Source organism: Mesoplodon densirostris, chromosome 8 (genome assembly GCF_025265405.1).
Source record: "Mesoplodon densirostris isolate mMesDen1 chromosome 8, mMesDen1 primary haplotype, whole genome shotgun sequence".
NCBI classification, from domain to species: Eukaryota; Metazoa; Chordata; class Mammalia; order Artiodactyla; family Ziphiidae; genus Mesoplodon; species Mesoplodon densirostris.
In genome coordinates this window covers 69,692,167-69,718,191 of record NC_082668.1, presented here as the reverse complement: position 1 = coordinate 69,718,191, position 26,025 = coordinate 69,692,167, and the positions used below count along the sequence as shown (strand labels likewise).

At 45.5% G+C, this 26,025-nt stretch overlaps 1 protein-coding gene across 1 annotated transcript in view; it reads right to left on the bottom strand.

Moving 5' to 3' along the window:
* Positions 1-1,924: 1,924 nt before the first annotated feature.
* KIF5C (kinesin family member 5C) overlaps positions 1,925-26,025 on the bottom strand; it is a 168,798-nt gene continuing 144,697 nt past the window's right edge. The window contains exons 23-26 of the mRNA XM_060106261.1: positions 24,433-24,537; positions 21,862-22,078; positions 20,600-20,713; positions 1,925-5,969 (exon numbers count right to left, since the gene is read on the bottom strand). Of these exons, the coding sequence (XP_059962244.1) occupies positions 20,607-20,713; positions 21,862-22,078; positions 24,433-24,537 (429 nt within the window). The 3' untranslated portion in view covers positions 1,925-5,969; positions 20,600-20,606. The remainder of the gene's footprint in view (positions 5,970-20,599; positions 20,714-21,861; positions 22,079-24,432; positions 24,538-26,025) is intronic.

Genomic DNA, 26,025 nt, shown 5'->3' with positions numbered 1-26,025 from the left:
AGATACTGGTGCCTACCTCATGGAGTTATCAGGAGGATTAGATGGACTAATACATGTAAAGCACTTAATACAGTGTCTGGCACACTGCCAGGATAGTCTCTCACCTTAATGCACTGCCTACTGCAGCTTTCCAAGCGTTACGAGGTTCTGGTGCTGGTACACGTCATCAGGAACAAGTCCGCCAATTTCTCTCATTTCGGGTATACATTCTGAAGGAGTAAAGTATCTTTTTAAGTGAATTTTTTGAAAAGCTATCCTATGAGAATGATTTGCAGTCTGGTCACGTGGAGGAGTGAGGGTCTGAAGGGTCCCAGAAAGAGAGAGGGGCTCCAAACAGAACCTCCTTCAGCACTGGGGAAGCAAAGCAGGTGGAGGAGTCCAGCCTTTGCATCCATGGTGCACCACAAGTGGAAAGATCCACAGGGATTACCTGCAAGTCTTTTATTTTGAGCCCAGCTAACCACACAGAAATCGGTGTTTTCTCTGCAGATTGGCTGAAGAACCACCAAATGCCAAAGGGAAAGTAAAAATCCCATGGCTCAGGATACATTTGTCAAGTGAGCCCACATATTTTCATCTGATGTGTCACCCAAGAGATACCTCCCACTCCTGTTCAATTTACTATGTACATGAGACAAATCACAAGATATAACCTGTCACAAAGGCTAGAATTAAACCTGCAAATACACACGTCACCGGTAATTGCCTCAGCAGATTATAGCTTCCATTCCACATTCTACTACAGTTGCTCTAGCTCTGTAGTACTTCCAAGGCATAGCCCGAGCACCATTCAGAGCTCAATAGAACAGGCAACCTCGGGAAAGGCTCACAGGAACCCGGGGAACAGTGGGGGTTAGTGCAGACCTACTGCACTGCAGAGCTGCTTGTCCTGGAACCTATAGGGTCACTTCTCAGTGATACTGAAATGTGCTTTGTCATCAGGTCCTTTCAAAGGACTGCTTTCCCATCTTAAATAAACAGGCTTCAGCCTAAATATTCATCCACGGTGTTTGAAGTTTTACTACCTAAGTCACCTTTAACAGTCTGATATTTGGTAACTGCCTCTTCCAAGTTCTTTGGAGAATAACAAATTCAAGGAGATGGATACGACATCATAAAAGCACATCATTTGCAGTGTCCTCAATTCCACTTCTAAAATCTTTATTTGGCATCCATCTTTCCACTTTTAATTGATGAAGGCAGTTTACTGTCTGACTCCCATGCAACATTAACCAAACCAAGAATGAGAATGAGGGTGTTTTACATACACAAGGCCGTGCGTGGCCACAGGATTTCAGTGACCTGAGGTAGGGAAGTCTCCTTGCTAAGAGAGCAGATAAAAATAATCCTGTGTCCCACCATTTGTTATTCTCCAACGGCTTCACACTCTGGCATCCTCTCACAAGATCTCAGACCTGTACATTAATAATAATAATCAGTAAGCTAAACAGGAATACAACACCTCAACACTTCTCAAAAGATGCCAATAACCTTTCAATATATGCAGAGGTCCAAGGCATTAGTTGAAGAATGCCAATGAGCTAAAACATATTATTAGAAGAAGTGCCTTTCCTGGACAAGAGAAATTCAGAAATTCAGCTAATACACTGGTCTATTGCACCTTAACTCGATCCTACTTTTTAAAAAGTTAAGACACTTATTGACATAGGTGGTTGTCTTTTCAGTGCTGAAGGAACAAATGTCAGGTTTTCTTGGGTCCTCAATGAAGAAAAAATTTAAATACAGATATTCAAGCAAAGTAAAAGACAGAAAGGTCACGGTTGACCTTGCTCAGGCTTTGAATTCAAGCAGCTGCTCACCGAAATGAACTCCTTCAAGGCCAGAAAATGGCCCATCCTCACAATGGCATTGAGGCCTTCAAGGAGAGTGCCTTTAAGATGACTCTAAGAAAAAACAGACCAGCCAAAGTTTAATTCAATTTTATTTTCCACTTTTAGTATTTTTCAAATTATACAACATGCAGTCCGCCAGAGTATCCATACATCTTCATTTTAGAACCTAGAAGATAACCAAAATTTTCCATGGGCCAGGGAAGGGTTACTCCAGATCTTTTGTTACATGTACTATATTACAGCATCGTTACTTGATATAAATTGCCCTTCTCCCCCTCACACCACCAAAACAAGTTAGTCCACAATTTTTTTTTAATGAAAGCTACTGTACAGATACACAAAGCCCAGAGAACATACATCTGCAGTACACACGACATACTTTACAAACTAGACATGTATAATTCTACAGAGTGCCCTATTCCCCTTATATCTGCACACGGTGACAAGTATTTTAAACGGATGGACAATTTGTAAATGTGTAAGCAGACTTCATGGACCGGTACTGCCTTCGGCTGTTCCCTGACCCTTATTCAATACTTTCTAAAAAGTCTAAACTGTTATTGTTCAATGAAGGCATTTTAGACTGTGATGGTGCCTTTAGCTTGCTCACAATATGCGGGTGCGACAATCTATAAGTGAAATCCTCCGGGTCCCCCACCTCCTGCCCCCTGCCAACAAACAACTTCCCTAATGTGTCATAAAGCCAGAGTCTAAATGTTTTCCACCCTGCTTAAAAAATACACTTCAAAGAGGGGACTGTTAAGAATTTTTATTTGCTTTTGGCTATTCCTCTAGGAAAGGAGAGGTAATAATCCCCTCGTGAGTCTTGCTGATGGCTTAGTTTGGTTTTGGACAGGAATATCACGCCCTCATGTGAAGGTAGGGCTTCCAAAAACTCTCTAGATGCTACATTCTAGACAGACGTTTTTATTTCTTCACTTATCCCAATATTTCTACGAATTCTAATTTTCTTAATCATATGATACTATTTCCTGTAAAAGTCTTAATCCACACTTATTTTTCTCCCTACTACCTGCCATTCCACATGGCAAACTGTAAAACATTGGAAGAGATGATGCATTTAAACAGAATTCTCCAGTTATTGACCAAAACACACTTGGCATTAATATATTTTAGTCTCTGACCATAAATGTTGATATAGCAAACAGCATTCCTCTAATTTAACAATCCACCATCCTGCAGGGAGACATTATTTTTAGAAATCATCTGGTTATTCCCTTTTAGCATCAAAGAGTAAACTTTCAAGAAGTAGCATGAAATATAAAATTATTCAGAGAAGAGAAACACACACACGCAAGCACACACACACTAGCAAAAAGCAGCATACAACCAAAAATATAATCATAGGCTCAGCCATTCACAAATGTGGTTTTTACACCTGGAGTACAAATGTAAAGGAACAATAGCCTAAAAAAAGTGAAAATTGCATAAATGTGGCTTTTAACAAAAGAGGCCTACAGAATATGTGGTCCTGATATTACTTTTTTTTTTTTGCGGTATGTGGGCCTCTCACTGTTGTGGCCTCTCCCGTTGCGGAGCACAGGCTCCGGACGCACAGGCCCAGCGGCCATGGCTCACGGGCCCAGCCGCTCCGCGGCATGTGGGATCTTCCCAGACCGGGGCACGAACCCGTTTCCCCTGCATCGGCAGGCGGACTCTCAACCACTGCGCCACCAGGGAAGCCCCTGATATTACCTTATTAAACAAAGAAATATTAGGGATCCATTTGAATATACTGTATAATCCATTCCCATGATCTGCCTACCTTTTAGTCACAGTGTAGGAAAATTAGTTTAGAGGTCCTATAAAGATTGAAGCTAGGTGAACTGACTGGCTGATCAGCAACTAGCAGAATTATCTTTAAGAGACATCAAAGCCAACTTTCTCTGTGAATAAAAGTAAACTGAATTTTGTGAGTCCTTTATAGAGATCAAGAAACATGGAACTACAAGTGAATGTTTCTTTTTGAAACATGAAAGGGCCAAACACTTCTTTAGAATTAGAAAAGGGGTGCCCAGGGAAAACTTACTTCGGAAAAAATCTAAAATAATCTGTTAACAAGAGAGCCCAAAGGAAAGAGCTCCTAACCTTTGTTCAATTTCCAACTATGCAGTTACACAGTTGTATAACAGATAGCAGTGGTATGATAATTTATTATTTGGCGATCTTCTCAAAGGCCGGTTTTAACTTCTAAAATAGGAGGCAAACATCTTAACAGCAAGGTTATAATCTGTGGCATATGTTATTACCTGATAAGGTTTGCAAAGCCTGCCCTACAAGGATCCTTCTGTCAGACGGCAAATAGCATTGGAGCAGTTATGTTGGGTGAGCACTAGCAACAATGTAAAAAAAAAAATCAAACAGAATTTTTAAAACGTAAATGAATGCAAAATTGTCATTTTTACTAAATAAATACGTCAGTAGAATTCGTCCTCTTCTCTCTACTTACTAGCTGCCCCCCCCAAAAAAAATCCACACATAAACAAAGTGCAACATTTAACAAATAAATTAAGTCAAAGCAGCTTTGCTTGGTTAGGGAAATTTTATACAAGAAAAGTCTAGAAGTCAATTCAGTCTTTAGTGCTTTATCCACAGACACACAGACACACACACACACACACTTGAACTATCTTTCACCCACCAGCAATGAGAAAACGCAACGTCTCTTCTGGCAAAATTTCATTCCAGTGATGACAGCAGCAGGGACAGTACCAGCTCACTCATCCTGGGCTGACACAACCATAGGATGGGTGCTTTCACTGAGACTGGTTTGCTTATCATTGACTTAACCCTCAAATTTATCAAAACAAGTAGTTAACCCTCAAATTTATCAAAACAAGTAGCAGCACACAAGACTAACTTAATTGAATCCTTGTCAGTTTCCCTGAAAACTTTACTACTTGGAATTCGATCATTTTAATATGTACAACTGGAAATAAGAGTTGATTCAGCTTTAGATTCATGTATTTGAATAAAACAATAGCCAAATGTAAAAAATCCATCCACACTGATTTCTTCTAATTCTGCCTAAGAGGAAACCTATCTATTTGATGCCAAGGAGAGAACTCAACTAAATGGTCGGCAAGGATGGGTTAATATAACAAATTATTCATGGCAATTTATTCATAGGCACAAAAATATGTCAATTGCTTTCCCCCTAGGGCTTCCTTTTTCAACGGCTGGAATGATCCTGGATTTCGTCAGCAATACCCCCACCAGGCTCAAGATGGTTCCGTAGAGAAAGAGGCCATCCCTGATGCAAGCTCCAGTAGGATGAGGGAAGAGGAAGCAAGGAGGGGGGCAGCCGCACTTCCACTCATCCAACTTTGCAGCATTTTCAACACTTCTGAAGGAATGATGTTCTACCTGGGGTGGCTGAGACTAGTCACTGCAGGTTCAATAGCAAGCAGCTCAGAGGTGAATGCTATGACTTTTCCCATTTACACAGATGTGTCTGAGTGAACAATTTCTACATTGCTACTGTCATTGTTTTTCTGCCTGGAAGAAATTTGCTTTGCATTTTAACGGGTGCCATACTAAAAGGTGTATTTTACAGATCCAAAGATGCAACCAGGATATTCAAAATACGTCTTTGGGGTGACTTGTTTTGGAAAAGCGTCCAGAATGAAAATGTTGAGCCCTATAGCAGCACTTTTGTGTTCCCTAAAAATATAAAGTAATGTGTTTATTTTACAGGAAACCAGACAGTTGCGGCGGCGAAGCAGAAGCTGCTGCCTCCACGGCACTTGGTTGTTCCCCTCCAGGGAATGGTATTTGCTGGGACGTGGCTGCAGAGAAGGAGTCTCCAAGGACCACCCAGGGACCACCCAGTGCCCCAAGCCCAGGGCCACAGCAACAGATCCCAGGAGTAAGTGGATCTTCTGTAATTGCCCCCTTCAGATTTCTCGGGAAGAGAAAAGTCCAAGCACACATCTGTACACAGAAACTCTACACAGCTCAAATATCTGAAACTGGTGTACTGCAGATGGCGGGGGTGAGCAAGTATAAAAGAAAATGGAAATTGTGTAGGTGGGAAAAAAAGTAAAGGAATTGGTGATTAATGTAGTCCTTGACATGCTACGTGGAGAGTCATATCTGTTGAAAGAGAACCAAAGAGAGAACACAGGAGTTAGAGAACACAATGGAAATTCACTCCTCAGGAAGAAAAACAAAAAAAACTTTTAATTTTAGATATTTAGACCAGAGCTGCCCCAATAGAAATACCATGTGAGCCACGCATTTAATTTTAAATGTTCAAGTGGCCACATTAAGCGGTGAAAAGCAACGGGTAAGATTAACTTGAATAATACATTTTATTTAACCCAATATACTCAATATTATCATTTCAACATGTAATCAAGTAGTAGAGATTGAGATATTTTCCATTACAACATTACTACTAAGATAGTTCACAGTCTTTTTTCCCCACAGTGTTTGCCATCTGGTGTGTATTTTGCATTTCCCACACATCTCAGTGTAGACTTGGCCACATTTCAAGTGCTCAGTAGTCACTGTGGCTAGTGGCTAGCCTACTGGACAGTACAGCCTCCTATTTACTGCTTTTGCTCTAAGTATTTAGCCCTGACAACTGTCTCTTCCCAAAGCCATGCCTACTGAAACTATAGATATTTGGAGAAACGTAACACATTTTCTCATTCCTCCAGGGAACCCAAACATCATTTCTCACTTGCCAGCACTTTAAGATACCCAGGCAGGTCAGACACACCCCCTTAGCCAGGCTCTCTCAAGAAGGAGGCTCCCAGTCCTGACAGGTGTGTTTCACCTCCCCAGCGTGATGACGTTACTCAGTAGGGCGCCCCCTATGATTTCACTCCACGTCCCACCAGATGTTCACCTGATCACCATCAAGTCTCCAGGATGAAAGGCGACTAGTCCTGACTCAGAGGCCAGCCCTTTATCAGCCTTTGGACCAACTCTAATGAACTCAACTTTCAGGAAGAAATGTAAAGGCTCAACTCCCTCACATCAGCTGGAAGCCCTGGGTCTGTCTGTGATCCTGCCTGTGGGTTATGTGCAGAGCTCACGGTGCTTCTGGGGTGGGGAGTGGGTGACAAGAGAGCTAGGTGGAGGCTCATCCTTGAGAAACACATGGGGACTGCCAGGCACAGGAAATGTGACAGACACGAAGAAAGACCCACCTGCTCTTCTGATTTTAAAAAGAACTCCGTACAGAGATATAACAGAATACTACTCAGCCACAAACAAGAATGAAATTTTGCCATTTGCAACAACATGGATGGACTTGGAGGACATTATGCTAAGTGAAACAGTTCAGGCAGAGAAAGACAGATACTGTATGCTACCACTTATATGTGGAATCTAAAAAGATAAAACAAACAAGTGAATATAACAAAAAAGAAACACGCTCATGGATATAGAGAACAAACTAGTGGTTATCAATGGCGGGGGAGGGAAGGGGAGAGGGGCAAGACAGGGGTAGGGGATTAAGAGGTACAAACTACTATGTATAAAGTAAATAAGCTACAAGGATATATTGCACAGCACAGGGAATACAGCCAATATTTTATAAGAACAATAAATGGAGTATAATCTAGAAAATTTTAAAATAACTATGTTGTACACCTGAAACTAATATAATATTGTAAATCAACTACACCTCAATAAAAAAAAGAACTCCAACTCAACACCTCATGCTGTTTTTGCCCCTAGAAGGCTTACATTCAAATTTAGTGCTTGACTGTGGTTCCTGCTACAGTGCTCTCTCCCTCTCTAATTTTTTTTTTGGCTTCACTCTCCTGATTTATGTGTTATAATACTGTAAGCAATCTCGCATATTTTTGTATAAATAAGCAGGATATAAATTATAATAGAAAAATTTCAGAGTGTGGAAAGGGATTTTAAATGTAGATAAAAGAAAAGTGGATGAGGGAAAAAAAGGAATAAAGAACAAAAATTGAGTAGAAAAAAAAAGAGAACACATTCCTTTTTAGAATACTACCTCTTCATGCAGCTCAATAGCAAAAAAACAAACAACCCAATCCAAAAATGGGCAGAAGACCTAAATAGACATTTCTCCAAAGAAGATATCCAGATTGCCAACAAACACATGAACGAATGCTCAACATCACTAATCATTAGAGAAATGTAAACCAAAACTACAATGAGATACCATCTCACACCGGTCAGAATGGCCATCATCAAAAAATGTGCAAACAATAAATGCTGGAGAGGGTGTGGAGAAAAGGGAACTCTCTTGCACTGCTGGTGGGAATGTAAATTGATACAGCCACTATGGAGAACAGTATGGAGGGTCCTTAAAAAACTAAAACTAGAACTACCATATGACCCAGCAATCCCACTACTGGGCATATACCCTGAGAAAACCAGAATTCAGAAACAGTCATGTACCACAATGTTCACTGCAGCTCTATTTACAATAGCCAGGACATGGAAGCAACCTAAGTGTCCATGGATAGATGAATGGATAAAGAAGATGTGGCACATGTATACAATGGAATATTACTCAGCCATAAAAAGAAACAAAATTGAGTTATTTGTAGTGAGGTGGATGGACCTAGAGTCTGTCATACAGAGTGAAGTAAGTCAGAAAGAGAAAAGCAAATACCGTATGCTAACACATATATATGGAATGTAAGAAAAAAAAATGGTCATGAAGAACCTAGGGGTAAGACAGGAATAAAGACACAGACCTACTAGAGAATGAACCTGAGGATATAGGGAGGGGGAAGGGTAAGCTGTGACAAAGTGAGAGAGTGGCATGGACATATATACACTACCAAATGTAAAATAGATAGCTAGTGGGAAGCAGCCGCATAGCACAGGGAGATCAGCTCGGTGCTTTGTGACCACCTAGAGGGGTGGGAGGGAGGGAGACGCAAGAGGGAGGGGATATGGGAACCTATGTATAATGCATAACTGATTCACTCTGTTATAAAGCAGAAAGTAACACACCATTGTAAAGCAATTATACTCCAATAAAGATGTTAAAAAATCTAAAGAGAAAAATAAAAAATACTACCTTTTCCCCAACTCAAAAAATACATATTCAGGGAGCTCATCTGATAACTACCATTTCTTGCTCCAATAGTGCAATCACTTGCAATTACAAAGCTGCTCAATTAAAAATGGTAAAGCAACCTTATATTCCTGTCATTTTAAGAAGTCCCAGAGAGAGAGAGAGAGACTTGCCTTTGGGAGGAGCCTCTGTACTGTTTAGACTTTCTGGTGAGATTCTGTGATTATTATTAGGGCCAGAAATGAAAAACCTAAGACAGCATAGTCACAGTTGTCATTCAAATCCATTTGGAGCTGAAAACCAGAGGCTCAGGAATGCTTTCTGCATACTCCCTTTGAAATGCCCATTTCACTGTCCTTCCAGGTTCATTTTTCCAAGCACACGATCTCAGAATCACTTATGGGTCACCCAGGTCAGATGAGACAGCCGTCCTACACACCTGGAGGCAGGGAGGTGCGAGCCCCTACCTTAAATTGTAGGGTTATGGCCTGACATGATGACTGCAGCCAACCCATGCTGACAGCCAAGCGCTAGGCACACAGACTCAACAGGGTAGCCTCAACAGCTCCAGCCAACCACAAAGTGACACGATTTCCACAGAAGGCCTTCCATTCAAATCCCCCCTTCCCCCAACGTGTGAGATTCTGCACATTTTAGCTAATAGTTTGGAAGAAACAGAGGGCCACAAAGGGGGCCCAATCTGCTTAGTTTAACCACCTCCAGGAGGGCAAGAGAGAACTGAGATTTTGTGAGGGGCTCTGAAAGGAAAACACCAAGAAAACGTCCCTTATTATCTAGAGGTGCTTCTTTTTCATCCTGAGTTAAAGATCTTTACAAACATGTCTGCCACAGCAGTCTTTCCAGCAGGCCCAAGAATGGATTTAACTAGGATATTCTCATCCATCCCCCAACCTTCTGGAAGTTCACCTCCTTTGACAAATTCTGGGGAGAAAATGGATATAATGTATAGAGGTAAATAGGTGAGCCCCTAGAAAAAACATTTCTGACTGTTCCGATCAAATAGACTGACAATCCAGAGAGGCTGGTGCATCTCGAGAACATTTAAAACCCCGTTCTGTTGACCCTCCTTAGATGGTTGACAGGAGCCGCTCACTCTCCCAAAAGCCGGGTACTGAAACCAAGTGACCCACTCCTGGACTGTCCCTGGGCCTCTGCCCAACTGGAGATGGTAGTGCAGAGTGGCAACGTGTGACTGACTGAGAAGGAAATAAAATCACCTTTCTTTAGAAGGGATGGGGAAGGTTGAAGAAGGAAGCTAATTTTATGTGGGTTTTGCAAGAAGTAATCAGAGATGTTTTCCCCCCAACCTTGGCTTTTGCAATTGCCTGCAGTGGATTTACGCTTAATCCAAACAGTACATAGTTTTATCTTGCCTTTGCCTTTCTACAATTCAATCCCCACATTATAAGAATTACCAACTGCACTGGACATATCGTTGCTGAACAGAAGTGGATTTATCTTACGGGGGCATTCGTGCAATCTACTGTAGAGGGACAATTTTACTTGCTCTGAATTCATAACTCTGAGAACCATGCCATTAAGGAGAATTCGGTCCAGCAGCTGACTGCGCCGGAAACGAAGTAAGGGTCCCTCTGTGATCCCTCCCTTTGAATTCACAATGTCAGTTTCTACGTCCCATCCCAGGTCCCAGCAGTGCCCGTCTGCAGTCATTTCTTTCCTCTCTTCCTGAGGTCCTGCTTCGTCTACTCCTTTTAGGCCTGTACCCATGAAACCACCGTAACACTGGAGGATACTTGTCAGGGCCAGATTTTTGCCAGGCATTCTTCTATGACTTTTCACTCTCCTTTCACATTGTCTTGCTCAATTCCCAGCACAAACCTGTGATGAAGGTACTATGATCATAACTTCTCCATGCCACAGTTTTCTTAGCTGTTAAATGGCCAAGAACCTTCTCTGGAGGGAAGAGGTTGGGTTTGCTTCATATACTTGAACTAAAACAACCCACTGCAGCAGACAGAAGGCAGCAGGAGATATGAGAATCCAGTTGTCGTTTATCAAGCTAAATAGTAAAGAGATTTGTGAAACCATAAGAGTGCCATTCTAAGTTTTTTTGTTTTGTAAAATAATTATGTTTCATTAAAAATGGCATTTAAAAAAAATTAATTAGTTAATTTAGGTTTGGCTGCGTTGGGTCTTCATTGATGCGCGTGGGCTTTCTCTAGTTGTGGCGAGCGGGGGCAACTCTTCGTTGCGGTGCGCGAGCTTCTCGTTGCGGTGGCTTCTCTTGTTGCGGAGCACGGGCTCTAGGCGCGCAGGCTTCAGTAGTTGTGGCACGCAGGCTCAGTAGTTGTGGCTCGCGGGCTCTAGAGCGCAGGCTCAGTAGTTGTGGCGCATGGGCTTAGTTGCTCCGCAGCATGTGGAATCTTCCCAGACCAGGGCTCAAACCCGTGTCCCCTGCGTTGGCAGGTGGATTCTTAACCACCGCGCCACCAGGGAAGTCCAAAAATGGCATTTGTTAATAGAATTACTATTTTAAATGTTTCAATTTCTAACGTAATACCTATTGATAGATACAACCCAGAAATAGAAAAGCTTTTTGATGTTGATACTTTTTAAGAATGTCAAAGGTCCCAAGGTCAGGAACCCTGAGAACTGCTGCAGAGCAGATCAGAGCTCTTAGACCAGGATCCACCACTAGCAAGTTGTTAAGATCATGACAGTTCCCTCTGCCTCCGTGTAGCATGTTGAGTGAAGCTGGACTCCATCATGACCACGCCAGCGATTAGTGAGAGCTTGCTCTGTGCCAGGCACTCAGCTAAGCCCTAAGATACTCATGTATCTAATCCTCACAGCCACCCTATGAGTAGGGGCTATCTGACCACGTTTTACAGAGGAGGACACTGAGGCCCAGAGAAATGAGGTAATTATCCCAGGACATGTCCAAGCTGGGATTCAACCCCAGGAAGTCCAGCTCCAGATCCTGAGCCCACAACCATCCAGCTACCCTGCCTGTAGCAAAGGGTCCCTCTCTGCATGCACATACATGCTACTCATTTAATTGCTAGGAATTTCTAACAGCAGTAGCAAGTTGAACAGCCCAGTGGTTTTGATGCAGACCACATGTGTGGCTTCATGACCTACTGCAAATGAAGCTTTTCGGCTTCAAAGGGCTAAATCCCAAAGCAGCAGCTCTCCCACCCTCCACGTGTGGAGTGAACCCATTTCTGCTGTGGCCAGAAGTCAACCTGTGCGTCTTATGCCGCTATACTTTTTATTTGTGATTAGGGTATCAAGAACAGGAGAAAGGTCAAGATGAACCCCAACAATGGTGCAAGATAGGCTGGATGCAGGAATTCAGGACAGAGAGAAGAGTAATAAGAAGGAAAGACACAAGAGGGAGGGGATACGCGGATATATGTATACATATTGTTGATCCACTTTGTTATACAGCAGAAACTAACACAACATTGTAAAGCAACTATACTCCAATAAAGATGTTTAAAAAAAAAAAGAAAAGAAAAAAAGAAGGAAAGACAGAGTGTGTCAGAAAAGCAAATAGAGTATAAATGAGCAGATGCCATTTTGGGAAGCTCAGCCTGAACCTAAGGATATACCAAGGACCAGCCAGAAACAGCCTTGTTGTTCCAATAGTCAAAAGATTAGAGAGAAAACTCCATTCTGCCTGGGGTGGGTGAGGGAAGCAGTTAAGGGAGAAGGGTGAGGTGGGGCTTCAGAGAAGGTGGAACTTTCTCAATTCAAAGAAAGAAGAGCCAGCAGCACAAGTGGACTTTATGTTTAGGGCTTCAGCCGAGAGTGGTGAATATGAGGAAGTGGCCAGGGGCATTTAAAGTCAAGGAAATCTGGGCTTCCCTGGTGGCGCAGTGGTTGAGAGTCCGCCTGCCGAGGCAGGGGACACGGGTTCGTGCCCCGGTCCGGGAAGATCCCACATGCCGCGGAGCGGCTGGCCCCGTGAGCCATGGCCGCTGAGCCTGCGCATCCGGAGCCTGTGCTCCGCAACGGGAGAGGCCACAGCAGTGAGAGGCCCGCGTACTGCAAAAAAAAAAAAGAGTAAAGTCAAGGAAATCTGAGGTTTACGTGCGAGGCTAGAAAATACTGGGTTTCCTGTCTTTGATGCACACTTGGAATTTCCCTGTTTGGATGTAGCTTACTGTGAGAAGACTGCTTGCAAAAGAAAGTCATTTGTGCGTTCTGGGCCAAGTATGATAGGCTGAAGATCCTGACAGCAGCAGGCACACGGGCAACATGGGGTCCAGGAATTCAGACCCCCAGGCACAGATGACCACCTGGGCAGCAAAAGGAAAGGGTGGTGAAAGCCCATAAACCTTTGTTATGCATGTGCCTCCATCCCACCATTTAAGGAGTTAAAGATATTATTTTGATTAATATATGGGAAAAGAATCTGAAAAAGAATGGATATAGGTATATGTATAACTGAATCACTTTGCTGTGCACCTAAAACGAACACAACATCGTAAATCAACTCTACTCTAATATAAAATAAAAATTAAATTAAAAAAAACTAAAACACTTCAACATAAACTTAAAAAAAGAAGAAAACAATGAGCAAATATAGTCACAATAAGCTCCTGAAGTAGTAAAACCGGAAGAGACAGAGCCATCCTACAGTGACTGTTAGTGACCCACGGAATGTCACAGAAAACATGACACAGGGGTCACGACAGACTCCTGGGCTCCTTTGATGGCTTCCTGGAGTTACGTTCACCTGGGTGACCCTGCTATAAACTGCAGAAGTGCTTTTCCAGAGCTCTTTTCTTTATGCCTCAAAACATGAAATCACAGTGTTAAAAAAAAATGCTTCTTCAAATGTACTGTAAGAGGCCAGTGAAGTGAGGCCCTTCCAGCTCCGCCACTGTGATTTTGGCTAATATTTTATTAAAGTGTATCAAAACTTTATTAAACAGAATAGGATTTCTAGACTTGATATATATGGTTTCTAATAAAAATACAGTTCTCAAAATATCAGTCTTCATCTATATCAACAAAGCGAAAGGCATCCTCAGTCTTTGGTTCATTTCACAATATTTTCAATTTTATGCTTTTCTTGCCATGAAAATCTGAAGCGTTAACATGTGTGTATTCTAGATTATCTAGCGGACCACCTGTAACCAACTTCAGCACCGCACTTGCTTTATGCCAACACCAAGTTGGCGCTTCTCCTCACAACTTTCATCATCTTCAGGCTAAAGCTGGGCAATGGGAAAATGATGCGTTCCAGCCACAGAAGACAAAATGACTTGAAAGCACGCTGGGACTCTGCAGTGGTTTTTTTTTTTTTTTTTTTAATAGCAGCTTTTTTTTGAAGATGATGGGGGTAGGAGTTTATTAATTAATTAATTTATTTTTGCTGTGTTGGGTCTTCGTTTCTGTGTAAGGGCTTTCTCTAGTTGTGGCAAGCGGGGGCCACTCTTCATCGCGGTGCGCGGGCCTCTCACTATCGCGGCCTCTCTTGTCGTGGAGCACAGGCTCCAGACGCGTAGGCTCAGTAGTTGTGGCTCACGGGCCTAGTTGCTCCGTGGCATGTGGGATCCTCCCAGACCAGGGCTCGAACCTGTATCCCCTGCATTAGCAGGCAGATTCTCAACCACTGCGCCACCAGGGAAGCCCTCTGCAGTGGTTTTTAACAGAGAAAGAGGGTGAAAGAATTGTCATGTCTTGACACATAAGCCAAACTTGACCAGAAGCAATGCATACCAGAGTCACACTGCACACGCAGCTCTTTATTTTCAGCAAAAGATTGTCATTCGTTAAATTAGTAAAGCTTAGTAAAGGTTGGTGATTTGGATTTTTGACTTTTTAAATCTATTTTCTAAATTTGTTTCAACTTGATAGTCGTGGAAGATCTGTTAAGTTTAGGGAGTGTACACTGTTTTTAATGTGCAAATACTTGTGTATTATAATAAAATAATTTAAATATTTTATAATTATTTTATAATTTAAACTCCAGGAATCTGTGAGAATTTTATTTCCCTAAAAGTACTCGAGTTACTACTCAAGTTTGAGAAATAACAGTCTACAGATAGGAAAACGAAGAGAACACAATTCTGCCCCAAAGCCGGTCAGAAAACAGGTTTCAGCAATGCCCCACTGGCGCCATCTGGTGGGCACATTCGAACCAGTGCCCACGGGCACCGCCGTACTCCAGGGCCCTCAGAACCAGGGAGCTGAACACGTATTTAAATGCTGTCTACCTTCAATGTGGGACCTCAAGTAAGCACTCAGCACCGCCTGAGAGACTTATTTCATGCCTTCTCTCTTCAGCCTGCAAGACGGTCTCCCCCCACCCTCTCAGCTGGTAACCCGGCTTCTTACTTGCATGAGAAAACAGGCGCTAAGATGGGATCCATCTTACTGGATGGCTCTACCAGCACCCCCATCTACCAGCCACCAGCATCTGTGCTTTCTGCTCTGCCTTCCTGTCACCTTGAGTGCAGTGTTGCCTCTGCTTATGTTCTGGATCACAGCACCTCTCAGAAAGCCAACACTCTCTACTATAATTCTCCTGTCTCCTAAGTTATCAATTTCCCTTCCCAGCTGGATCATTACCATCAGCGTACAAATAAGCTGCAATGGCTCCTACCTTAAAAAAGAAATGCAAATCCCGTCTTAACCCCACATCCCTCCATTCCTCTGCTCCTTCGAACAAAACTTCAAGCTGCGTGCCGTGACTGGCTCTATTTCCCCACCCCCATGCCCTCTGGTCCATGCTTCCCCCTCGTGCTGAAGCTGAGGGCACTGCCCTCAGTCCCTGTGGTTACCCTCCTGGAGCTCTGAGCAGCCTTTGGCACAGCTAAGGACCTCCCCTTAGGAAGCAGGGCTGCACTTCACCTCCCCAAACATCACATTCTTGCCCCCTCAGACCCCTTTACTGGTGCTACCTCCTTTTTCTGACCTTTCCATTGGCCAGTCCCCAGGCCTGGCCTGACTCTCCCACCCTCCGCCTCTATCCACCTTTCTCCAGATCACCTCCGCCACTCCACGGCCTTAAACACCATCTACGGGCTACAGTTCCCTATGATCTCAGCCCTGATCTTTCTCCCGAGCTTATGGGTCCCACCGCCTACTCAACATACCCGCTTGGATGGTGAACTAGGTTGGATTGTCTAAGAGGCATCTCATAATCAACCAAACTCTGTTTTTCCATAAAATCTGTTCATTGCCCAATTTTCCCAGTCATGGCTAAAAGGTACCTGTATTGACCTGGTTGCTAGGGCCCCAGCCTAGGAACCACCTTTGATTCCCACCCAGCCCTCCTTCTCTCCCCTCCACCCTCAGCTCTGCAACACAGGCTGACTCTGACCACTTGCTGCGGTCACCCTGGCTCAGTGCTACTCCCCCCAAAGTGGCCACCCGCAATAGCCCCCAAGGGAGCCCCCTGCTCTTACACTCACCCCACCCCCCTCCTTCCTCCAGAGTCCAGCCCAGGCAGACCTCTCCTAATCAGGAACTGAGTCCCAGCACTCCCATGCCCAAAGCCCCCACTGGCCCTACACGCCTAGCTTACACTCTGAACTGCTCACCTCAGCCTCAAAGGCCTCATTTATCTGGTCCCATCTCCCTCCCCAACATTCCTAGTTATGATGGTCTCCCCTGTTCTCCAGCCTTATCAGCCTTCCTGTGGTTCCTCAAATATGCCACAGTCTGGACTCACCTTCCAGCAAGTGTCTGTGCCCATGTCATTGCGGGGCTGGCATTTCTCATCATTTAGTTCTCAGCTCAAATGTCACCCCCTCTTCTAAATAAGTGTCCCCCATCTCTTTTTCATTAACCTGTTCTTATTTTCTTCAGAACACTTAACACTATTTGCAGTTACTGTCTTTATTTGCTGTCTATCTCCCCCCGACAAGCGTGTCAGTACACAAGAACAGAGCCTTCTTTGTCTCTTTACTGTTAAACCAAGTACAGAGCAAGTACAAAATGCCTGATCCCATTTGGCAGATGAAGAAACTGAGGCTAAAAATAATCAAGCAATTTGCCCAATGTCACACAGGAATAGAGCCAAGGACAGGGCTGGAACCCACATCTGGCCAATCCCATATCCCGTGGTGTCAGCTTACTGCACTGTACTGCCCCATGTCCAGCTTTGGGGGTTGAAAAAGATGGGCCCCTCCTCCTGATGCAGCCCACGCCCCAGATTTGAATGAGATGAGATAAAAGCTGGCATTGTCCTGGGTTCTTTTGATTTCTATATGTTGGCATCTTCAGTTGCTCTGAAACTTTGAGCATAAACCGAAAGACTCATTGTGACTATATTCCTTGAATCCTGAAATGAAGCAGAAAGAAATCCCAAAGGTACCCAGTTGCTGCCCAAGTATGAATGTGCTGCTCTGGCTCCAAAAGGAGGGCTGGGAAGAGTCAGCAGTTGAGATCATTTCTACAGGACAGACACACTTCAGAACGAGAATCCAAAGAGCAGGAAACATCATCTCAAAAAGCTTTCGATCTCATCTAAGCAATTAATTCCATATTTCTAATTTTTTTAATAAGCTTATTTTTTAATAAGCATTTCCTCACTTCCAATTATAATTCCCTACTCCACTGGTTATCATCCTTTTTTTAACCTCCACTGACCAATGCCCAGTTATTTTCATAAAAATAGTCAATGTTGCTGTTCATAACTTTTGGATAAATAAATGATAGTATCTTTAAAACCCCTTATATCTGGTCATAGCACCAAATAGGATACTTAGACATGGGCCTTCCCTGCTGTGGTTATGATCAATTGCTACAGACTAAAAGCTATTTTGTAACAACCATGAGAATTAGAAGAGAATATAAACCAACATTCATGGACCACCCACTGTGTGCCAAGCTTGCAGCGCTAGCCTCTTCTACAGCTGACATTTTCTTGAGCACTTGTTATGTGCCAAGTAGCTCAGAAGTATGACCTCATTTAGTCCTCAAATCAATGCCCGTGGCCCAGGGCAAGGATTCTCCCCGTTTCACAGACAAGGAAACCGACCATGAGGTTAAGTAACTCGAAGGCAGTGGAAGACCTGACACCTGACCCAGGTCGCTCGTCCAAAGTCAGGCCCTTCGACCCTACCACCATCCCGACACTGGAATGGGGCCTGTTTCTTTGGTGACACGAAGTTACAGGAGTCATTTGAATAGACAAGGTGGGTGGTGGAGGTTCCAATTTCAGATAAAATCATCAAAACCACTCATAACACTCTGAGTTAGAGAAAGAAATGAACGGCCATGACAGGTGAGGGTGGTTCCATACGTTGAAGGTCTTCAAAGTCTCACCAGACCTATTGATTTTCGGTCTTCAGAGTGAGAAGGGGATATATGGGTGAGGCCTGGCCAACATCTGGTTGTACGCACCCTCCATAAAACGTGGGTCTGACAGGCCTTTATGGGCATGCACGAGGAGAGGGACTGTCCACTGCACAGTCTCTGACCCCAGAATCCCTGGGCCGGTATAGCCATTAAAAGCTTGCTGGGAGCCAAGCGTACACACTAACCCGGTGCTTCCATCAAATGGGGTGATGTAGATATTACATCCAGTACAGTGCCGCTGCAGATCAGGTGTTCAACAAGTAGAGTGCTGGTTGCCCACCCAACCTCCATCTCCTTGTCCTAGGCAATAGAACACTACTCTTGTTTGGGGCGGTGATCTGCCCAGCTAAAGACTACCTTCTCCAGCCTCCCTTGAAGCTAGATGTGGCCACGTGTTTCAATTCTGGCCAGAGGGATGCAGGCATCAGAGTTGGATGGGACCTCTGGGAAGGCTACTTAAAGGAAGCTCATTCAACTGTAAGAGCTGCTTTTGCCTCTCCCCAGCTTCCTCTCTGCTTGCTGAACACGCAACACACAGGCACGATAGCTAGAACTGCAGAAGTCATTTAGGCGAGCTTGAGGAAGTCATTTAGGAGACCAGCAAGGAAGGTACTTGCTGAGGACAGTGAGTCTAAATTTAAGAGGCTAGCTTTCTGTTGTCACTGTAGAGTTTTTCTACCAGCCACTGACAGACCACCCTCAAATGTCCTTTACGTGACAAAGAAATAAACGTCCATCCTGTATCAGCCACTTTAGGATATTTTAGGCTAGCAGGTCTCAAACTTAGGTGGCTAGCAAAATCACCTGGGGTACTTGGTAAAAATACAAAGGCTCTGGGCCTATGCTACTTCAAGGAGCCTGGGTGTCTGGGTGTGCTAGATGATGCTGACACCCACCAAAGTTCGAGAACCACTGCTTTAGGCTTTCTGTTCTAAGCGGCCCAATTTGTTCTTACAGTTCCCTTCAAGTGGCATCCGCAACACTGATAACGTGCAGTCAGAAGCAATTCTATAACATCCAGCTCTACTTTATTTCCGATTGAAAGCAGAGATCGCATCTGAATAGGGTGGCCCACAGCCAAGATAACTCTGCATCCACCCTCCAAGCATACGGCAGAAGGTGGTGGGCACGCTGCCCGTCCGTGGCCTGCCTCGACCTGTCCCGCTCCTTGACATGCTGCCTGGGGCAGGGCAGGTGAAAGTTGCCTGGGTGCAGCCGCCAAGCTTCCACCTTGGAAGTTTTAGTCTGAGCCTTAGCAATACTGTCGTACCCCCTGAGTGGGGTCTCCAGCCCCTCATATTCACTTTCCTTACCTTGATGCAAAAAGGACTGGGTGAGGAACCACCACTCTCCTGAGTTGCCCCTGATCGCTGCGGCTTTGCTGTCAAGCTCACAAGCTTCCCTAGTGAGGACTAAGACTCCAAGGTCAACATTAGGATCCACCTCCTCCCATCTACAAGTTACTGGCCCAGAGTCAGAGTTTCTCTAAACAGAGTTTTCCGGCCACCTAGCTGTCTGCCCTGCCCAACCAGTAAACTCTTTATCTCAAGTACAAGAGGACAGGCTTGTGCTCTCTCCTTCTCTTTTCTAAAGGACATCACTTTTTCCTTTGTGCTGGTACAGCAATGTCAGGCACGTGGAGAGTGGGAAGAGAAGTTTTCAGACCACCATCTCAAAGAAAAAAGTGGTCTGGACCTACCTAGACATAAATCTGCACAGTTCTTTTTTTTTTTTTTTTTTCCCTGCGGTTCGCGGGCCTCTCACTGTTGTGGCCTCTCCCGTTGCGGAGCACAGGCTCCGGACGCGCAGGCTCAGCAGCCATGGCTCATGGGCCCAGCCGCTCCGCATCTTCCCGGACCGGGGCACGAACCCGTGTCCCCTGCATCGGCAGGCAGACTCTCAACCACTGTGCCACCAGGGAAGCCCAATCTGCACAATTCTTAAAGACTCCATTTGTTGCGTTCAGATAGTAGTTATAAAAATGTGACTTTCTATTATCTGGCTCTTTCTTTATATTCAGTTCCTGAGACTTAAAGCAGTCACCCACATCTGCCTGCTCTGGGTAAAAGCAGTTGACAAACAGGTAATGCCCTTTTGGATGCCAGCTACAGAGGGAGTCCCACAGACAAAAGAAAGCTCGGATGAATCATTCACCGCACCCTCCCCGTCCCTGAAGGGTCCCTGGCACCAGGTGACCTTAGCTGGAAGACCCTGAGGCCCTAGACTGAGTTGAAGGTAGACCCAGGCCCCTGATAGCCTGAAGCCCCAGGGCCTGTGCTGGGGTAGAGCTGCACTCTTTCCTCTCCACTGCAGGTCCACACACACATGGCTGAGGGCCAGGCAGAAGCAGGGAGAGCCCCAAGGCTGCCCCGGACGGAAGCCACCCCTGACACTAGGGACTCACTTTGTGTTTATTTCTGGTAGTGAGTGGAGTTTGAAGAGCTGCCTCCTCCCCCTCGGATGGCGTGGACGGCCGTTGGAGACGATGCTGGGTAGTGTCCAGGGCGGATGGGCTTGGCTGTATCCAACCGACAGAAAAGAGAGAAGAGACATTCAGAAAGGGCTTAAACAGCCGCGCCGAGATACCTCCAGGTCATGTGCGAAAACCAAGAGGCACACTTTTTATCGACATTACAATTCTTATCAATCACCAGAACTTTCTGAAAGCGGGAGGTTTGCCCTCCGATTAGTACAGTTAGTTAATCCAAGGCACCCAATGTTTAGGGGACAGAGAGACCTTGCATATCAATTATTTCAATTCTTATCAAGGAAAATGAGAAACAGAGGACTTTCAGTTTTATCTGAGGCAGATCCGTGGGTCCCAATGGGTTCCAACAGCATCTCCCTGAAACTGGATGCAGAATTCTGTCTGTGATGCATTTGAGGGGGAGAGAGTTCACAGTTTTCAGTAGATAGTCCAAGGGTATAAGACCCAATAAATGCAATGAACCACTAATGTAAATTATGATCTTAAAACTAGAAACATGAAGTTGCTGGTTTACATAACATCTGCACAGCAATATCTGATGAGAAATAATATTACATGTTATTGGAGATGTTTCAATTTAAAAAAGAAAAAGAAAAGAAAGAAAGAAAGAAAGAAGCTCTCTAGAGACCATCCTTAAATTCCTTCTACTCTCAGGGCACTATCCCAAGAACTATGACTCAACAGGCACACTCTCATTCTTTGCGTGGGTCCAAATCCAGGTCTTGAAGGGGTTGGCTGTCCAGGTCTCCTGCACTCACTGATGCCAGGCCTGGCTCTCTCCAGAGTATTTCCAAGGCTGTGCTTGCAAGCAGCTCTCCCTGAGGCTTCTGGCTACACATCGCTCCTTCATGGTTCTGCCGGGTGCAGAACAGAAGGGGCCTTCGGGCTTTCCTGAGCAAGCCATACATTCCGGTATTCCAGAGAAAGTATACCTCTATCTGTTTACAGCCAAACACCTCTGCCTGCAGCCAGGGCTGGCCGCCTCCTCTGCTGAGCTCACTAGCTTTGATGATCACAAGGTCCCCCAGAATCTCTCAGTGTAAGGAAGCACACGCCTGGCCATCCCATCCTCCCAGGATGGACGCTGGGTGCCGGGAGGGGCCGGGCCGCCCCGCCCAGAGCGTCCGGTCAGAGGAGCCCTCGCCTTCTATCAAGGGCCCGGGTGCGGGTACACGTACCGATCTGGGCTGAGTGGGCCCTCCTGGCCATGTTCTTGGCTCGCACAGCCTCCTTGATGCGGTCCACCTCCTGCTGGTAGCGCTTGCGGTCCCGCATGGCGTTCTCCTTGGCCTCCTTCAGCGCGCTCTCCAGCGCCTTGACGCGCTCGGCCGTGGCACGCAGGCGCTTCTCCAGCTTGGGCAGCTCACAGCGCAGGTCTGCGTTGTCCCGGACCAGCTGTGGCGGGAGGGAGAGGTGGGGAGTTATGGGGGGCCGGGAGTGGGGGTGGGCAGACACACTGCAGGGCCTGAGAAGGTGTCAGGAGAGCAGCTAGAACCACCACCCGCGCGCCCCACCAGGGCCGTCTTGGAGAGTCCATAAGACCATAAACGATGGGACCAACGGGAATAAAAATCCCATACCCTGAGGCTCCAATTTGCCAAACACAGGATTCACGGGTACGAGAAAGCGGGGAGAGGTGTACGATAGAATCAAAAGCCATTTCCAGGGCTTCCCTGGTGGCGCAGTCCCTGCCGATGCAGGGGACACGGGTTCGTGCCCCGGTCCGGGAAGATCTCACATGCCGCGGAGTGGCTGGGCCCGTGAGCCATGGCCGCTGAGCCTGCGCGTCCGGAGCCTGTGCTCCGCAACGGGAGAGGCCACAACAGTGAGAGGCCCGCGTACCGCAAAAAAAAAAAAAGCCATTTCCAGCTGTAGGAAACTTTCAGGCTTGGGTGGGATTTACTGCCTCTTTTGTTTGAGGGGTGAGGGGGGGGGGACTTGCCAGAGAAAATTGACTACCTGGACATTGGCATGTGGAAGATAAGAAATGTGAAGCCAGTTCAGACACGCTCAGTGAAAGGCATTCATGTTCTAGAGCTCTCCGAAGGCCTCCTTCCAAGCCAGGACACATTGTCTACACCAGCACTGGGTTTGGACCCCACTTTGTAACATATCCAGAGGCTAACGGGTAACTCAGGGATACTTCTCATTCTTTCATTACCTAAGACCCTCAGTTAAGAAGGAACAGGCTCGCCCTGGGTTAAGAATGGGCTCAAGAGCCAGATCTGTTACTGCCTGGCCATCTGACCAGGTGTGAGTCACTCAACCACTCGAAGTCTACATGCTACATAAATAGGATCATTGTGGGAATCCAAATGGATCAGGAAAAGTTTTGAGAATCTTAAGTGCTAAACAAAGGTTGAACTATTGCTGGGTCTACACCTGTTTTCTTTACTCCTGTAGCCCCACCCAGCACCATCTCCAGTGCCCGGCAGAGAGTAGGTTTTTAATAAACATTCATTGAATTCATGAATAAAATAATTAATGAATTTCAGAGCTCTATTTCAAGTTCCCTGGTAGTTTCTGCTTTTCTATTTCTCATCAACAATTTGCTTGAATGTCTTCAACCATGTTGAATCTGTCATCCTCCCTCTGGGGGAAAATGCCATCATCAGTAATGTTGAAGAGGATGTAACAAGTCAAAGAGAAATGACCTCCCCTTGGCCATGGGGTCCAAAACATTGGACCATTTTTATCAGATCCCAAATCTTGAGGATTTAGGGAAAACCGTCATGAACATTCCAGCATTTAAACAGAAAGGAGACAAATAATCTGCCTAAGTCACCGGTAGGTTTGGACATGGTTATTGCTCTCTGTCACTCTAGACAAACTCCAGGGTGTTGCAGGAAACTGAGAGGATGCCCAAGAAATAGGGCGACAGTGCAGAGAGGGGGCTGGTTCCAGCCCCAGTGCTCCCACATGTGGGATGAAGCCAGTGGCTTCCTCGCCCAGGCTGTTTCCTCATCTATAAAAAGAGGGAGCCTGGGGCTTCCCTGGTGGCGCAGTGGTTGAGAGTCCGCCTGCCGATGCAGGGGACACGGGTTCGTGCCCCGGTCCAGGAGGGTCCTGCGTGCTGCGGAGTGGCTGGGCCCGTGGGCGCTGGGCCTGCGCGTCCGGAGCCTGTGCTCCGCGACGGGAGAGGCCGCAGCAGTGAGAGGCCCGCGTACTGCAAAAAAAAAAAAAAAAAAAAAGAGGGAGCCTGACCCAGCTCAGTGGCATCCACTTTGCATTCTGTGGCGTCTTTGGGTCCACAGAGGGTCCTGAAAAGCATCACGGGAGACACTGAGGCCAGCTGGGGTTGGAGGTTGGGACGGGAGGCAGGATGAAAAGACACGACTGAACACCCTGCTCCCCAAGCCCCAGAGAGCTCACACTCAATTCCTTATATTTGGCTTCCATCAAAGAAAGTATTTTAGGACTTCCCTGGTGGTCCAGTGGTTAAGACTCTGCGCTTCCACCGCAGGGGGTGCAGGTTCGATCCTTGGTCGGGGAACTAAGATCCCGCATGCCAGGCGGCACGACCAAAACATAAAATTAAAAAAAAAAAAAAAAAAAAGGTATTTTCTATACAAAAGAAGTCACTGAAGGCTAAAAGAGTGCCAGGTCCCTTCCAGCACTGATGTTCCCTAGTGATGTACTGTCCTTTTACCTTCTATATCAGAGTCACCTCCCTCACTAGGGCCAAATCCAGCAGGGCTTCTCTCCAGGAGAGAAAGAGAAGCAGGAGGAAGATGACGCAACCCTCCTACCTGTTTGTGGACCTTAGTGAGCTGCTCCAGGTTATTCTCCAGGAAGGAAATTTTCTGCTTCTGGGCGGCACTGCCTCCTCCCTCGTCGCTGTCCAGCTCTACACTCTGCATCAACACCAAGGGGTCAGCGGGACAGGCCTCCACACTGCCCACCCCCAGTCCCAACATCATGTGGATGAGCCATTTGAAAGAAAACCCCCAATCTTACTAAAGGTTATTCTGAAAGTGAAAATGAAGAGTGGTTCTAAAAGTTTAGACTTGACCTTCTTCCCAATTAATTTCCTTGATCGGTATCAAAAGTGTTCTTTCTTTGGACAGCTGACAAAAAAACTTCTAATCTTTTTTTGAGGGATTCAGATTAGATACAGCTCTCTTTGTGAAATATACCTCTCCCTTGCATGCAGGTAAATAGAGGCTTTTCTTTTCAAAAGGAAGTGTTCCAAAACTCATTAAGAAGAACTAGTGTGAAAACATAAGCTCAACAGGACAGGAATAAAGACACAGATGTAGAGAATGGACTTGAGGACACGGGGAGGGGGAAGGGGAAGCTGGGACGAAGTGAGAGAGTGGCACGGACATATATACACTACCAAATGTAAAACTGATAGCTAGTGGGAAGCAGCTGCATTGTACAGGGAGATCAGCTCAGTGTTTTGTGACCACCTAGAAGTGGGATAGGGAGGGTGGGAGGGAGACGCAAGAGGGAGGGGATATGGGGATATATGTATACGTATAGCTGATTCGCTTTGTTATACAGCAGCAACTAACACAACAATGTAAAGCAATTATACTCCAATAAAGATGTTAAAAAAAAAAAAAACATAAGCCCAAGACCCAAGTTTCATTTCAAACATCACAAGTGAGATAACAAGTCATCAAGCTGTGGGAAAGTGTCTGTGGTCCCACTGGGAAGTCTCAATGGCCTCTGCTTGTCCCTTCAGTGTCCAATTCCATGAAATTACTTAATGAATCCATCTCAGACTAGTCACGGCATCTGCGTGCTGTGCTGGATCAACTCTCGAAATTTATCAGATCTTGAGATGGATAAAAACACTGTTCTCCCAGCACTACCAAGCTGAGTGGCCAGATAAGTTGGGAAATACATGTAGAAACACATCCTGGAGTCCAAAAATGGCAAAGCACGCTTGCTTTGTCTCATTATAGAAGAGATCATCACCCTTCTCTTTCTGAGACGTGATGTCTGTATGAACAACTCAAACCTGTCTCTTTGATCTAAATCCGGGGTTCTCAAACCCAGAAGAGGATTTGTTAAAACTCAGATTGCTGAGCCCTACCCTCGTCTCTGAGTCAGTGGATCCAGCGTGGGTCTGAGAATTTGCACCTCTAGCAAGTTCCCAGGTGACGTTAGTGCTGCTGGCCAGGTGGCCACACTTTTAGAACCACTGGTCTAGGAGTAGGTTCTTCCCAGAGAGTTTTATATCGTGAAGTCAGGGAAGTCTGATCTCAAGCTCTGCACCCTCCTCGGAACACCTCCTCCCTCCGACTGAGCCTTTTTGGTTCTGGTCATAACCTCTCTAGTCTCTGTCTCCATCACCTCTGCTCTGGCCTCTCTCTCCTCCCTGGTCCAGGTCC